Genomic DNA, 17,134 nt, shown 5'->3' with positions numbered 1-17,134 from the left:
GTTTTAAGTTTAATTTGAAATATCATGATTTTTTGTTTTTTTTTTATTTTTATATTTTTCTACTTGAACGAATATAATGATACATTAATAGAATAAATCTCTGTAAGTCTTCGGTAGTATAGTGGTAAGTATCCCCGCCTGTCACGCGGGAGACCCGGGTTCGATTCCCGGCCGGAGAGTAGTTTTTTTTATTTCCTACATACAAATTTGTAATTTTGAAACTTAAAAAAATACATAAATACATATTTTTCAAACTCTTTTCATGCTTATATCACTAAACCAAAATCAAGTATTAAACACTAAACATTAAGCTTTAATGTTAAAAATTACTCATTAAACCTTGAACGCTAAACAGTACATAGATGCAAGGAGAATAAAATACAATATGAATCATGAAACACGCAAAATAAGAAATGTAAATGTAATTCTTACCGCACAAGCGTGAAATGTTGCGCATGAGCTTCAGGCGAGGGCGGCAGTGTTATGAGTGTGTTAAGAAACTTTCTTGTGGGTTATGTATACTATTTATCAACTCGTGGGTAATATGTATACCTGATTGTCATTGTATAAATAGTGTCATTAAGCTTGTACGAATTGAAACAATAATAAATTGAGTTAATGTGGTTTATTAACTTATATTTAAGCGTTTTGTTAAGACCTGATTATTAATATCAGATAATGTTATCTAGAGGAATTTTAGGTATGCTATAGAGGGTGGATTCTAAGTAGATAATATAAAGGGAAGTTTGATGGTAAAAAAACAAATGGCTTAATTAACGCTTTGCGTTTACAGTTCATCAGCTCCTTTAAATTTTGTTTAACGATCCCTCGTTACTTCTGCTTTTAGCGCTAAGGAATAATAATAACCTTTATAAATTATTACAATTAATTAATTAATTCTGGTTCATAAAAAATCTAATACTGCTAAGCTAAACCGACGCTTTGCTACCCAAAGAAACGTTTTAACCGCAAATTACACAGCAATTGCTACGTCAAGTTCGATTTCTCTAATGAGGTGACCAATGTAGTGAGCAAAAAGGCTAATTTTCCTTGATCTCTGAATCTTAAGTAAACATAATAAAGTACATAAGGAACAGATTTATATCGGTGTTTTTCGGTCTCTAACCACATTAGCCTCGACGCACCCAGAAGCCGAACCTTCCTTGGTTTGATGCTATTGAATGAGCTTAAGTCGTCTCCTAAATAATTTCTATTTTTACGTTATAATGCAGTTTTTTTAATTATAATTTTCTTATCGTGTCCAATTTTTTCATTTTTCGTTCGGTAAGTGGTTCATTTCACACCTCAATTTTGTTTTAATTATGATTAATCATAGGGATTTGGAATTGTAATTGATCTGACGGCTATTCGGTTGGCCTATCAGAGGGCAGCAAAATATACAATTTGCTGTATACTGCTCATTTTTATATTTCGTTACTTCCTTCATCCCTTACGGCCATGTATGAAAAATGGAGGACCATGGTAAATATAGGGTTTATAGTGCGAACTAGCTTCTAAAGCTCATCATTTTACAATCAGATGCAGCAGCGCAAAAATTTGCCCATCGTCCTGCTAATCGTAAGATCGATCAGTGGGACGATCCATTAATTGATTGCTATGATGGTCGATGGATCGGTCTGTCTGTAGGACGGTTGGTCGATTAGTTGGACGGATGGTCAGCCAATGCCTGTGTTCATTCTTTTCCGTAGATCAACAAAATAGTCAAATCACTTATATTTAGATATTTCAGAAAATATACACACAAACAGATGAATTTACTGTTAACCGAAAGATAGACAGTAGACTAACAGATAAAGGAATCAAAAGACAAATATGCTGTCCTACCAACCGATTAAGGCATCGAAAAACAGGCATTTCGACTGATCGATCGACCGTCCAACGCACAGATTGACCGACTCATGGACTGTCCGATTAATTAAATCACCAAATGCCAGACCGACTGACCCATCGACAGAACGACCGACAAATCGACTGCCCGAATTACACACCGACCAACGGATTGACTGACTGTACCTACCTATTTACTATTCAACTGTAGCCTCGAATCTACAATTTTAAATTCAACCTACAATTCTAGAGTGAATCTATAATTGCACTATGAAAATTTTAGACCTAAAATTGCAATGGTAAATATATGATTGAGAAATCTATTGTTGTTCGTCTACGCCATTATAACTCTTGAATTCTGTTTTTTTTTCTGTTAGCGCATTTTACTTAAAATTTAAGTTTTATACGCTCTGTTTTTATTTACACATTGTTCAAATTACCGAAAACCCTTATACCGCTTAAAAAATAATAAGTCATTAGTGCATCACAGTGTTTTCGTACCCAAAAATTTTCTAAAATGAATTCTTTCTTGTTGCGTGTGTTTGATAGCTGACCTGCTATAGCAATTTTTAGTTTTTTGTTTGGCTTGTTGGCTGGTTCTTACTTGAAGAAAATTGTGATCGATAGGCCTTGTCCTAGCCTTTACTGACTTCAAATGCATGGTTTTCAAATTACAGAAAATTCTGCAGTCAGTGGCGGATCTAGGGGTCTGTGGGCCTTCGGGGACAAGACCCAGGTGCGTATCTATATGCTCGCCATCGATAAAAAAGAAATTTCCATTCAGTGTAAGTCACATTTAATAAAATATTAAAATAAAAAATTAATTCACAAACGCACTCTTAATTTTGTTCCGTTCTGTCTAGACCGAGATCATCCAATCTCTGATGGGTCCGAGTGTTGCGGCAATACCCTTTCACTTCTCAAATACATACTTCCAGATAATTTTTACACATTTTACACCGTTTAATGAAGGCGGAAGCCCGAGAAAAATTTCTGTAAATAAATTAAAAGAACCCGAACAATAGCGATCCATAAATTTAACGTAACATGAAAGGCAATACACTCGAATGGTATATCGGCATTGTTCCTTGAAATTTAAACAAATTGCAACAAAAATCGTTCCGTGCTATTGAAACTGGTTATTATGCCAATAGAGATCGTATCTCTGCTATTGAACTAGCTCTAGTAACCTGTTTTTAGGTCTACCACATGATTTATCTTATTATTGTCTTGCATTTTATGTCTTGCGACAATAAACAAACACCTTACGATTGTTGTGTGTGTAGGTCGAAATAATATTATATAGAATAATAATATGTTTTGTATTACCAATAGTGGCGAGTAACTCAACGTGAACCACCTCGGTCAATTATTGTACTAACTTTACGCCAAATTAAACGGTTTATTACTAGTTTCCGCAAAAAACCAAAAGAACATAGATTAGTTAACACTTGAGTGATTCCAACAATGATTCAATAAACTTGTAACATTTAATAAATGCTCCCAATGTTCTACATAATTTTCTCAATGGTATTTCCTATTATGTTTTATTTATCCAATTAATTATACCATTTGCAGGCGACTTTGCAGACGATTATGGTTGGATGTAACGAGTACTTTTTCTTGGGATTTACCAGAGAATAATTGCTATTTACTGAACTGTCGTAAATACTAAATTTCAATCGATCGGAGACGGATCTGGAGGCTTCCTTAAGCTTTAATTTGAATTTTCTTTAAAGGATGTCAATGTGCTTCTTGACATCGATATGGGTATACTGAACTTCTTAAATTCAATAGTTGTTCACGGGTCAACAATTGGGAGGTTTATTTAAACTATATCCTATTTCCAATTCAGTGAGTCATGTAAACAATATAAAAGCTGTATCACTTTTCTATGTAAACCACCATACCCTCCAACTGTAAATTCATTGAACGAGTTCTTCTTTCAGGAGCAGGATGTGTCGGTATTTTGTAGTGACGCAGTAGATGATTCCGGTTAATTTAAAAGTTCTCCGGAAGCATCCATAACATGTTATAAGTCAACTCAAATCTGCATATGTGATAAATTCATTAACACCTCTCATTACATGATCTTATCTTGATTCCTCCAGCCCGTATATGGAATTTCTATTGACACATTTATAGCCCGGTAATGAACGTGCATAGTTCTAGTGTTTGCCATGTGATGTGGTCAGAAGTTGTTAATTAGGATTGTTACGGCTTGTTGCAGGATTCAAGTGGATGTCTATTGCACTATGCCGAATTATTTTCAAAATAATTACGTAGAAGGTTGTATTTTAATATTGATAATTTTTTGACAGAGTGGCAAATTGGGAGAATAAATTTGATATAGTAATAATATTTCTTTGACAGTTTAAGTCAGAGTTTCTTCGGCTTTATTGGCTATAAAATTATTATGGTTTATTAAGGAATTTGGTCTTCTGAATTCAAAAATTAACAACCTCTAAAATCTCATAAACGGTTAGGCTGTTTTCCTTGGTCGAGTCGGAAAATGATTTGATTCGATGGCCAAATAAGGAATATAGTATAATTTATAACCATCGTGCAACTTTAGATGGTAAAGAGTCGAGAATTTCAGAATTTTTATTCAATATAATTTTATTTAAATATTGAATTTTAAACAGACTCTCCATGGAAACGTATTAGCTATTTTTTGCTACTTTTAATTTGCTAAATTTAATTATTGCTAATACGTTGTCTATCGTATCTATCGATAGGTAAGTCAGACAGGGAAAGCGACTGGCGACACGTGTGATTGACAAGGACGAATATAGGCGATCGTTATTTAAAAGCAGGGGCGTTAGGGAGGAAGCTCAGAGTAGTAGCGTGAACTTTTATTTCACTTTTCGCCATTAGAGGATCAGAAGAAGTGAGATGGAATGATACTTGGACTTTCGTCTTAAATTAACTAAAATAAAATTTAGTGGATTTACACGGATTAATTAAAACGATTTTAAAGAATTGCAATTTTAACTTTTGACTACTGCTTTGCGTTGCATTCAACTTCTCAAATTTCATTATTAACGTCAATCTACATTAACTCCACTTTCACACCTCGTCACCATCACAGATTTTAAACCGCTGAGTCAGTTCTTCTTGTTACTCAGCTGATAATTTTCCATAATCCGTACTTCCTGCTTCTTTCAAACTTGTGACCTTTGCAGACGTATGTAGACCGACCTTTACATTATAAAATCGTATTATTACACGCAGGATGTTACACATTTTACAAGAGTTGAACATTCCATCGATGACATTGAGTTATTGTTACAATGCAGATTTCGAGTGGATGTTGCAGTATTATGAAATGCCGAACTTGTCCAAGGACGATATCATCATGCCTTAGGGAAGTGTCCCGTGTTGGTTTGATAATGCTAAATGAGGTGTATGACTTGTAATAATTATTGTCATTGCTGGAAACCCTGACAAGTTCGGCAGCCGGGAGATTTATTGCTGCAAAGCTATATTTATGGGTAGTAATAATATACTAGATCTAGTAATTTATAAATCAGTTATAAGGCCATTCATATTGACTTTTTACTGCTCAAGTGAAACGTGCAGATATGGCTAATTGCAATTACGTATGTATTACAGTTTTCTTCTTTGACTATAGCTTAAACTAATATGTCTCGGAGGTGTTTAAACCTATAAACGTGGATAAGATTTATGTAAATTTAATAAAGATTTGTGAATAGGCGAGTGCCCGTCCACTCTATTCTGTTTTGTAACCCAAAGTGCACTGACCCACCGAATATTAGACATCTGTGGTGTTAGGATGACCTTTTAGGGTTTATTTATAGATATTCTTAATTTAACTTAATGGGTGTTAAAAAGAATTAATAATTTTTTATTTATTTTGCTGGCAGTTCTTAACCGAGCTTTCGCCATCGTGTCAACAGACAATGTATAACTTTTTCTCTTCTTACTCAATCGTCAAATTCATATGGCAACATCTGCTTATCGGACCATCAATCGATCTCCAACGGGGCCTGTAGGAGGTCTTTAATAAACCATAAATCAACATTGTAGATTAAACGGCGATCTTAATCCATTTCCTGCCTCTTTAACTTTTAAACTTTTACGCGGTAACCACGCAACACCGCGTTACATTACTTATATACACTCTTTTTAAAAAATCGATTTTACGATACTCTTGTTCACTCCTTTCACTTTTATTCCCCGACCTTCACGAGAGTATTTGTTATGTTTCCTTTGTCTTTGTTAAATGTGTAACAGTGCTCTATTCTAATTAGTATTTGCCTAAAAAAATGACATGGCATTATAAAAGTATTGTTCTTATGAGCAATTGCATCACAACGCCTTGATAAATGTTAACCGAGTCCGGAAAAGCTGATTCTGTGCCACTTTTGAGGTTTGGAAATGTTTGAAATATTGCTAAAAACATATTCCCTCAAAGACATTTTTCAAAACTTATATATATTACCGATAAAAAATATGAAAAATGTCAAGAAAGTACCCCCAACCTTACAAGTGTTCAGAAGAATTTTGAAAATTTTCAGAGTTTATAAAAAATGTATTGGAAGTTGCTCAAAGTATCTAATTTGAACTAATTTTAAACTTTTTATCGCTATGATTGTTTCAATAAATAAATTTCTATGCCTCTGTGTATGAACCAATAAAAATACAAATTTTAGTATTTATAAATCTTATTTAGGGGCTTTGTCACACCAGAATTCATTAGTGTAGAAGGTCTACTTTGGGTATTGTAATTTTCCAGTGTTTCTTCATGAAAAACCCTTTTAAGTATGGCGAATAGATTTGTCCTACGCCCCTGGTTGTCAATCAATGAACTCGAAATTTTCAATCTGTATAACCCACCTGTGTAGGTACACTCTGGTGATTATTCAGACCTGAATTAATTCCATTTTTAATATTATAATTTTTCAAATGTTCTCTTTCATTAAAAATTATTAAATGCGATTTTACTCAGATTGAAAAATCTTCGTTTACATTTTCCCACTTAGCCTAAAATCTATTGGTACTAGGTGGGAGAGTAATCATAATGATTTAAGGAGTATATGAAAACTCACAAACAAGAAAAAAAGGAGAAATTGGACAACAAATGTAGAGAAAATGACAATAAATATAATTCAAAAATTGAATTAAAAATAAAGTAAGTAAAATGGCAGATTAAAATAAATAGAAAAGCTACAAATTATTTTAGAAACTAGAGTAAAACAGCTAATACGTAACCAGAAAAACATAATATCCAACCAATAGAACCACAAAATAATGTTCAAATTTAGATTAAAAAGAATTTTTTAAAGAACAGAAGGAAAATAAAATTAAACAGTGAATGCAAAGAAATAAGAAAAAATAATCATTCAGAACAGGAATAACTTAAAGGGTGAGTCTGAAGCATATGCCTTACTTGCGTGTTGTTCTTCACTTAAATGGACTACCTCAATGGAGGACTTTCATCTAAATATTCATTCCATTTCCTCTCAAACTGACAACTTACCGGTATTTGAACAAAACTCCCATTATTCAGCACAGGATGCGAGTAAAGTGGCACTACCGGCACAGAACCGTTTTTAATGTAAATGGGCCCCTGTATAGGAGTAACTGGGGGCATAGGTTCCTCCTCATCCTCATAATCATAGTCTATAACCGCGTGCACTTTCGTCTTACTTCCCTCATCAGTCACCCGCGTAAACGTAGGTCCCTGTTGCTGCGGCGTCGTCCGCCCTGTCAAAGGCTGTTGATACGGTATTTGTTGCTGTTGGTGCTGTTGCAGATTGGGACTCTGCTGCCCAACAGTTTGATGAGCATAGTCCTCGTCTAGGAAGGGTTTCTGAGGAGGTGGATAGGAGTAGGCAGCGCGATGATAGGGCGGCAATTGGTGGGTGGGCGGTTGGGGCGGCTGGTAGTAGTTGGTGAGGGGATTGGGGGTGGCCAGAAACGGGGAGGAAAAATTCAAGAGTGCCATTGGGGTTCAGGAGAGGGACATGGCTTCACCGAGACCTGGAACCAGTGCAATAATCAAACAAACAATTATTATAATGTTAACGGATTATTGCTAATTATTTCCTTAGAGATTTTAAATGCCACGCCAGGCAAAACAGTTTTAGTAGTGATTAATTGCTGTGGCTACTGATATAAACGCATTTGACATGTCGCGTTTTTTGTCAGAGCAACCATTGAATCAGATAAGGAAAATTTTAATTAGATTCGCTATTGTTGACGCATTTATGCTTAAAGGGTAAAATGTTTTATACATTAGGATAAAGAAATCACTGGGGTTCTCACGGTTTATTGGTAGGTAAAGCGTCACCTTTGCAAAGTGGGTATTTGTTTAATGCTCGGAATATTACATTGTGTCGAAATCTTGTGGAATTAATGCACTGCCCCAAAATTGGGACCGATGGTACAACTAGCAACATATAGGTGGGCTATATTTTTCTAGGCTTGCGTGTTTGATGTGTTGTCTACAAACTGATGCTACTTGTTGCATTGTTGTGCACGTTTGTTTAGTGGACAATTATGCAAGCAGAATGAATGAAAATAATGTTCTGATGGGATAATTGAAAAAAAAAAATATATATATATAGGGTGTTTTAAAACTGCACGGCACTATTTCAGGTACGTATTCTCTAGTGTAAAATAAAGGCAAAAGTTCATATGAACATGGGTCCTATCTCGATTAGTGGCGGAGTTACAGGGTGTCACAGTGTAACAAATTATTATGTTTTTTTTATTGTACTTGACCTATTGCAGATAGAGCTTTTCAATTTTATACACGTTCTAGGTAATGGGTGCTGCTTAACACGAGACTAAATTGCCTTTAACTACTGTACAAGGTATTACATTTTTTAAGGTCTTGCTCCATAAAATCCTTTAGGAAAACTTGCTAGTACGCCACTGATGTATTCTAATATTTTTCTTTGATTCTCCAATCTATTTCCTAAATTTTATTTCTCTTGATTTTTCGTCGAAATCTGTTCAGTTTCTTCATAAATGAATTATTTATTGAATTCAGTCACATTTTCAGACGTCAAGAAGCCTATAATATTTTGATATTTTTCATTAAAAAGGCTGATACACAAAATTGTAATTTTAAAGAATAAATTTAAAACGAGACAGAGTTTAAAGTAATTGTTCAAAGTGGCCAATACAGTATTTTTTGAATACAGCATTGAACACAACGAATCCATGCATCTTAGGCACTTCATATAGCCTTAGGATAATGTAGGAATATGTGGCAGAAATCAAAGCAACTCATTGGTTGACATCATGTTACACATTTTTTATTGAAATAATTCCATAGATTAAGACGTGATAACAAAAAACGATTTTTTTTTTACATTTTTAACACCCTCAAAAAGCAAGCACTTTCAGACTTATGTTTATATGAAGTTTTGTTCTTGAATCGAGGTTTTCTATCGAATGTTGAAGTCCTGTTAGAAACAACTGGGACATCCTGTATATATAGCTTACAAACACTAGTAGATGCAACTTGAGAAATAATTAATTTTTGTCTACGTTTTTAAGATGAGATACAATTATCTAATAAATAAAGTTTTTAATGACGCAACTATGTTTTAAAGTTAAAAATTAAAAATATTACAGAAATCCTGAAACCTACCCATCACCATAGGACAAACATATGCACACACCTACTTGCAGGTGGGTCCTGTCATAGTAAAATATTCGGCCATTCATCTTAATGAGCAAAATATTCATTTCCATTAGCATAAATCTTCGTTACAGAAAAAATGTCCATTGCTAACGATTTTGAGTCATCCGCTAATTGTTTCATTGTTGTGCCATTATAGCACTCGTTGTAATTGAGCAATCAAATTTATTTCGAAATTAGATTTTAAAGAGGTACAAAAAAAGTGCAAATTTCTAAGATAATACATATTATCTAATTTAAAATAATTCTTCCCAGTTTTTAATGACTCATGAACATATTTTCCTGAAAAAAAAACATGTAGCTCCATTAGTATGGGGATATTGTCTTTAATTAACACGTGGGAATAATGTAACAAACCAATTACATATTGTCATGAATTAATCATTTTTGCTAATAACATACCAAAAGGCTTCATGGAGCGGATAAAAACTTAAACTTAGCATTGAGAAAAATGAATGATCACATTAAAAAGCGTTCGGGCAGAAAATAAATTTCTCTTAAATCCTCGCGTCCTCGTTTATTAAGCCTCATCATAAATCAAGACCTATATGTGCACGCATAATCAGGCAATTATTATTCAAATTGGAGCTTGTAAAATTCCCCGTTTGTCAAAATAACACCATTCGTAACATCCACTCACTTACCAAATTGGCGCCAGCCAAGAGCGGAACCAAAAACGAGGAAAAAAGCGCGCGACTCACAAATCAGCTGTGAAGGTACCAGCGGGTATCAAAACGAAGAAGTAACACACGGCCAAAATACAAAACAGCTTAATAAATTGGCAACATTGTCAACCGAGTGCGAAAATGTGACTGAAGTGTTAAAGTAAAGCGCGGTTTAGAGAGTTGGTAGACTGTTTGAACCCCACTCGTACCACCTACTCTTACTTTTTAATATATGAGTCGAATGTGTGTGTATGTAAATAAAAGTACGCGCTGGAAAAAAATGTAATAGTCGTTCATAATGTGTTATGAATTCTTTGTAGAGGGTGGATATATGAGCTGGCTCATGGGTCTTCTTATTTTTATACTTTCTTTTTAATTACGGCGACCCTGACAACGGCCACAGGGACGATAATCTGATAAAAGTCGGTAATTAGTAGGAAGCCAATATTAGGGGATTTATTGTTGCAATCGTGGTGGCGTATTAGTACTTTCGTAATAAACTTCTTTAGACTTTATTATTCCAGCACCAACGATAATGCTCAATGAAGTTGTTTTTAGATGAAAACATTTTATATACAGTGACTCAATGTTCTCTTTTGAAAGAACGAGAAAAAAGTATTCAATAATTAAATAAAAATTTTGTAATTTTCGAGTGAGGCATCTAATAGTCCTTTCGATTAATCCGCTAGGTGTAGATGATCGCCTCAACAAATAATATTAATCAGCTTGAAAATGTTCCATGGTTCATATCGTACATTTCTGATCAAGACTATCAAGAGATTTTGCATGTATAAATACCTAATGGAGACCTTAATAAACAATTTATTTTGTTCACCTTATACAATCTCCTCCATTACACACCCTGAAATATTCTACAACAAAAACGTTAAAGAAACGAATTAAACCAGGAACCGCGAGAGGCAAAAGTAAGACCTCAACTTCTTGTGTGACCGAATAATATACATCTGTCACTACATTATCATATCGCAAGTTCTTATCAGCTATACCATTGACAAGTCTGATATATACACGTTAATAACATGTCCCGAAGAACATCCGGATTGTAGATCGAAAATCTATTATTTCTTACTTCATATGCTACAGACACATATTTTTATCTGATTGGAAAATACAAGACAAAACCGTTAAGTGTTATATATTCAAAGCTATTTGATCGTTGACATGTGTGCATATAATTTGTTTACTGGGTGATTCAAAATTGGTGCGCGATTCTACAGTAACATTATAAGCATTTTTGCCAAGAAATATAGATGTCTAAATCAGCACTTTGAGTACACGAAGAAATGTATAGAAATTATTATCTAACTATTAAGTAGTGAATGTCAATTTGTCTCAAAAACGCACTCACTACTTATATTTAAGTATAACGTGATTTCAGCAAGACTTTATATGATCATGTTTCACTCTATATTTGTATACTACTATCCACTCCCACATCGTAAAAATACCCAGTTGACTATTTCGTTTGAAATCTGATATGGAAAAGTGTAACATTGGGTAATCATTAATCATTTTTGTTTTTTAAACGTGTGTTTTAACTACTTCCTAAAGCTTGGCCCCTTGGCCAACATGTTTTTGTCGGATTGAAAAGGTAGTTATTATATTGTATTTTTTTTGTTCTATATTAAATTGAATCTGCAGGTAAGCGCTAAATTTGATGGAGATTTACATCAAATATAACATGGTATATCTAATTAGTTAATAGGTACGATCAGAAATCAAATTTCAATTTCTAAATCGGAGATTTTGCACATTTACTGGGAGTTTTGGATTTAACACAAATCAAATCTTAACGTATTTTTCAAAATATTAAAGCAAGAAAAATTTTAAAATTAAAAAAACATTCTCACTTCACGTTCAGTCCGGATCTGTCTATAAATAAATACCAACATTTTCGCCATTGGTTTATTTAAAGAGTTTAATTTGATATTTATCCAATGGTGATTGTCGACTATTAGCTGTGCGATCGTAGAAAAGGTGAAAAAATTAGGAACTTAAACACTAAAATTACTATAGAGACAGAAACACGTAAGTTAAACATTTTGATTCCAAAGCGGATAATTAATATTTAACTAATTATAAGTGAACGCCAAATAAACCAATGGCGATAATTTTGACCAACATGGAAGGAGACTAGTCAGGCCAGGACGACGTGTAGGTAAACCGAAAGTTTTGTTTTTTATTTCCTTCAAATGACTGTATTTTTCTCTTACTGATCAAGTACCAACTAGTCTTCAAGTCATGTTCAATTATTATGGTTTTCCGTATTAATTTACTGAGAAATTTCGCTAAAATTGTTATTTGTATCTTTCGATAACAATATAATTTAGTCTCCGTTAATCACGTGGGCAATACAGCGTTTCTCCCTACTGACAACATGCTGATTAATATTAGACATATCGTGATCATACTCTCTCTTTTTGGTACATGACAAGTAATTTAGATAAAATAGAGAGGTCAAGAAGAATTTCATCCTTGATCTAAATTTTGCCATTAACCGGTTGTTTACATTTTTAATTCTTATGTTGATGTTTGTTGATTTTTGCGTATTTTCTGTTCTCCGTGAAAATCCTCATTCAAAGTTCCACTATCAAGAAATTTTCGTCTATTTAACGATATTCATAGTGTAGTTACATGTGTCTTGTGTCAGGTGAAACTAGACGTCCCAAAAGATGTAAAATTTCAGACTGGTTTTGGGACAACCTAAAAAGTGAAAGTTTTGGAGAAGAGCCTTATCAGTAGCTCTCAATTACGCATTTATAAATCAATAATGAAATTAAAATAAAATAAGTAATTTCAGCCATGCAGCCTTTTATATACAGTGTAGTTGTAATTCTCCTCGTTCTTGAAGTAACTGATACCAGAGATGGTTGCTCTAATCAGGTTTGTATTAGTTGGTTCCTTTTTTGTATGAGTTTTATTAAGGAAATAATTCACTTAGCTACAGGTTTAGAAGCTACTAATCACATGATATTCTTTACCTTGTAATGTATTGTAGTGAATTGAGAAACTGATAATAATCATCTACTTCAGCTTGGGACTAATTGTGACCCACTCAATGCTCATTGCTCTTTAGTGGTGCTCCTCTAGTATGTTTAGATTCCTCGTAAACCACACTGCTTTTCTAAGTGACATTCTCTTTAGGTCTTGTGATTCAATTACTGTTTTGTTGAACAGATCAAACCTTTATCATGCAATTGCTAGACATTTATACAGAATATATTCCACACTTTCCTATTCCTCAAGACATAGTCAGCATTCTGATTACTCAGAAATGTTCATTTTGTGCAATTGAGCCAAGAGCAGGCTATTCCCTGTGTAAATTACTATGACAATTTTTCTTTGTTGCTCACTTAACCACATAAAGGATTGAATTTTTTCCATCCATAGTCTTGTTAAGAACCCCTTGGAGTGTGCCATACCTGATTTGTTCCAGTGCTTCTGAAATCTTATCTTACTTAATTTCTGGAGCTCTATGTTTCCCAAGCAGTGGAACATCCTAATGTTGGTTCAGGTTCCATGAGTCCTGAATAATCTAGTATCCATATCAGTATGCAACAACTTGCAGCAGTAAAGTGATTATGCTTGCCTAAAGCATTCAAAGTTATGTGATAGTTTCAAACAATTCTAGACCTGAAATAGAGAGATAGAGGGTGTTAATCACTGCTGCTTGACTGTTTGACCTGGTTGTGAGTAAGACACCATGCATAGTACTTTGTTTGATGTTTTGGAACGAAGCTACAGGCTCGAACGAGGTTGATGTCATGTCTGTCACGTAAGATAAACGATTGTAATTTCGTGTCTATAAATTCGTCAGGGTTCTACAATTATAATTTCTATTAAAACAATGTAATTGAGGCGAATTGGAAGTGTACTGCCAACAAAAACGTTTTACATTGTTATATGTTTCATTGTGATATTTATGGGATTTTTATTTCGAAAAATATAATCAGAATTTGAGTAAAGTTGGATGGTTTATTGCATAATAAATTTCATTTTTAATTATAATGTTATTGATAGCATTTTAAGAATTATTCTTACTTGAGTTTTAATTAGAAGTCACAAAAAATGAGTGACAAAGTTATGTACCATAAAAATTCTAATTTACTTAATTTCGTCACGTTGAGAACCCCTTGTGATTTTTCTTATAGTTAGGAAGTTAACTTTAGAATGCTATTTATATTTTTTAGTACACAAAGAGTACCTTGAGGTACAAGTGAACCTCAAAAGAAAATTACAATTACTTTTAAACAGTAAACCAACGAAGCCCGCTTCAAGACGGGATACCGGTAATATGAAACTACTGTGAAGGACAAATCGGTGTTATCAGCTAGCAAAAAATAGTAGAATATTTATCTCTTTCTGGGATACAGGTGTACTCCGTGTAGCATTCTAGGATTAAGTATAAACTATAATGACATCACATGGCTCTTAACATGACCAAATTACAGTCGTTTAAGTTCGATTCACAATTTGCCGGGACACCAACTTCCAGGATTTCCCACTCATGTTGGAGAAGGATTTATCTAGGGCGAGTTGAGATACTTTCCTTTTGGTGAAACAGAATCGTTACCCCAAAGGACAGTTCTTTCAGGAATATTAGTTTTGTGTATTCTGACTTTTTGGTGACCGATACTACAACTGTTTTCCCTTGATTGCCAGGTTTTCTATTTCGCACCAGCTACACATTATATCCAACATTTCCTGCTGGACATGCAACTGTTTGGTCAATCCATTATAAATACTGTTATGTCATTCGCATAGTCTAGTAATTCCATTTCGCATAGCGCCAAGTTGCCCAACATATCGTTTGAGAGTAGTGACCACAGAAAAAGGGATAACCCCGCGCTACCCTAAATTTAACGGGGTCGTAATTAGAAACTACACATGTTGGGGATCGAGTTAATGATTGTCGTTTAAACAATATTAAATGTCTCTTTTATGTCCAACAAAATTTCCACCACCAATCGTTATAAAATCAGGAAATCGATGTTATTTGCCGTTATGTTGTTGAGTCTCAGTTCCGTTGATTGGTTGGTTTGGTAGAGTACTCTCCTTCAAGTACTTACCTGTCCAGCAGCTTTTCCAAACTTTTCAACAGAAATTACTTTACGGGTGATAGAATAGTTTGGGTAGATAAGCTGTATTTATTTTAGTTTGCTTTTTAACATATTTTCTCGACCTTTAAAAAAAATATCTATTTCAGTTCTACTTAAACTCCCTCGAGGACAACAAAGTCCAAACAAAGCTGTCGTCATTTAAAGACTGCAGGCAGATTAGCTTTGAGGGCAGTGAAAAACTCAATTCTCATTTGGGATCTATAAGACTGACTGCTGAAATTATTGAGGGAAATAAATACTCGTTGAAGATATCTTTTAATGATATTAAATGGAAGAGTGAGTTTTTGTTGGTTGTTACCCATTATAATGTATTTATTAAATTCCTGTAATTAGGAGCCCATTTAAGACTCTCTGAGGAAGGTAGATCTGAGACCAGCATTTGTAAAGTATACTCAACAGGAAGTCAAGTGCTTCTCCCTATATCTGAAGCTTTTGAAACATGTTTCAATCTGGGGTATTACAATATGTCTGTAAATTATCTGCTAGAATTTAAGGGAGAGTTGAATACTGATATTTTGTATAAGAAGATCATGTTCAAATTTCCCAGCATTGAGAGCTTTGGTAAACCAAATTTAAACCCGCACTTTATAGCTTATTTAGCACTTATTTGCCAATTTTGCAGCAAACACAACTCTACTCTCAAAAAAGTCAATTTTCTGCAGTGTGGACGTGTCAAGCAATTACGAGATTATCCTGAAAATTCAAAAATTACCTACTTTTTATAATATAGCTTACTATAAAGTGGAGGTGTTCAGAGATGGTGACAACAGCAATAGTCTGCTTGATGTCAGAATGCTTAAGCCAGAAGATAAACCTGAATTGTCATTTGAATATATCACATACAATGAGGAAGGTTATTATTTTTTTAAAGTTAGTGTGGTTAGCAAAGTGTGTCCTGAAGATGAGTGTTTTAAGACTGTGTCACCTAAAGTTTATATTCGTAAGTTTCGTAAATATTTCGTTGAGGCAGGAGCAAGACATTTTTCCTAATTTTAGGTCGAAAATATCCGCCTTTGGTTATAGGGATAGTGGGTGCAAGTTTTTTAATCCCGTTTGTTTTATTTATCCTCCATATGTGGACGAGGAGAAGTCAATTACAAGGTAAGATTCATTGTAAGCATCTTCCATATGTAAAATCACATATTTTGTGTCTCTAGAGGATGCTGAAGAACCTAAAGAAAAAATATTTTTAGTCTACAATCAAACCCCTGACAAACACTACCTTATAGTCAAATCATTGGAAAAATCCCTAAAAACTCTTACAAACTCTCAGATAGTCTCGAAAATCACTGAAGCTTCCCACATAATATACATCTGCGGAACCCATATTTTCGAACCAGACCCAATAGTGCATAAACACCTGGTAATTGAAGCCAACAAAGCTGTATCCACCACAGACATTCTCATCATTTCCTTCCCGTATTCCACCAAGGAAGTACCTCCATACTTGAAAAACTGCCTAAGATTCGAATTAATGCAGGATTTCCCCAAGTTTATCCACACATTTAACTGCGAAGCTGAGTTTGAGAATAACATGCAATATTTGGATTTAGACGGTAAAGTCCGTGCCGCCCAAATTCAAACCGAGCCGAAGAAGATTATACTTAATATGCCAATTATCATTGTTACTGAGCAGTGTGATAGTGATACTGAGCCCAAGGAGGCGGATGTTATGCTGTGAATTAAGCGGAAAATAAGGAAGCAAAACAGGGTTGAGAGGTAGCTATGTGAACTGTGATGAATCGAGGCATGTTCGATTCTGTTAATCAGCGTGTAATGTATGTGTTCATTTAAAAATACTA

General features: G+C 34.2%; 2 protein-coding genes and 1 non-coding gene across 3 annotated transcripts in view; 2 read left to right on the top strand and 1 right to left on the bottom strand.

The window, feature by feature from the left end:
* Positions 1-10,348, bottom strand: part of spz3 (Spaetzle domain-containing protein 3) — a 28,448-nt gene extending 18,100 nt beyond the window's left edge. The window contains exons 1-2 of the mRNA XM_066402332.1: positions 10,171-10,348; positions 7,352-7,854 (exon numbers count right to left, since the gene is read on the bottom strand). Coding sequence (XP_066258429.1) covers positions 7,352-7,819 — 468 coding nt within the window. The 5' untranslated portion in view covers positions 7,820-7,854; positions 10,171-10,348. The remainder of the gene's footprint in view (positions 1-7,351; positions 7,855-10,170) is intronic.
* TRNAD-GUC (transfer RNA aspartic acid (anticodon GUC)) lies at positions 108-179 on the top strand. The gene has a single exon. It is a non-coding gene; the product is annotated as a tRNA-Asp (tRNA).
* Positions 10,349-12,661: 2,313 nt separating the features above from the next.
* On the top strand, positions 12,662-17,018 carry LOC136416895 (uncharacterized). Its single transcript, XM_066402320.1, has 6 exons — positions 12,662-13,095; positions 15,419-15,608; positions 15,666-15,893; positions 15,955-16,272; positions 16,329-16,433; positions 16,490-17,018. The coding sequence occupies exons 1-6, from the start codon at positions 13,015-13,017 to the stop codon at positions 17,011-17,013; spliced, it is 1,446 nt and encodes a 481-aa protein (XP_066258417.1). The 5' UTR covers positions 12,662-13,014; the 3' UTR covers positions 17,014-17,018.
* The last annotated feature ends 116 nt before the right edge of the window (positions 17,019-17,134 follow it).

The sequence above is a fragment of the Euwallacea similis genome, chromosome 25 (genome assembly GCF_039881205.1).
Source record: "Euwallacea similis isolate ESF13 chromosome 25, ESF131.1, whole genome shotgun sequence".
In the NCBI taxonomy this organism is placed as follows: Eukaryota; Metazoa; Arthropoda; class Insecta; order Coleoptera; family Curculionidae; genus Euwallacea; species Euwallacea similis.
The sequence above is the reverse complement of the archived record's forward strand: the minus strand, read 5'-3'. Positions and strand labels throughout refer to the sequence as shown.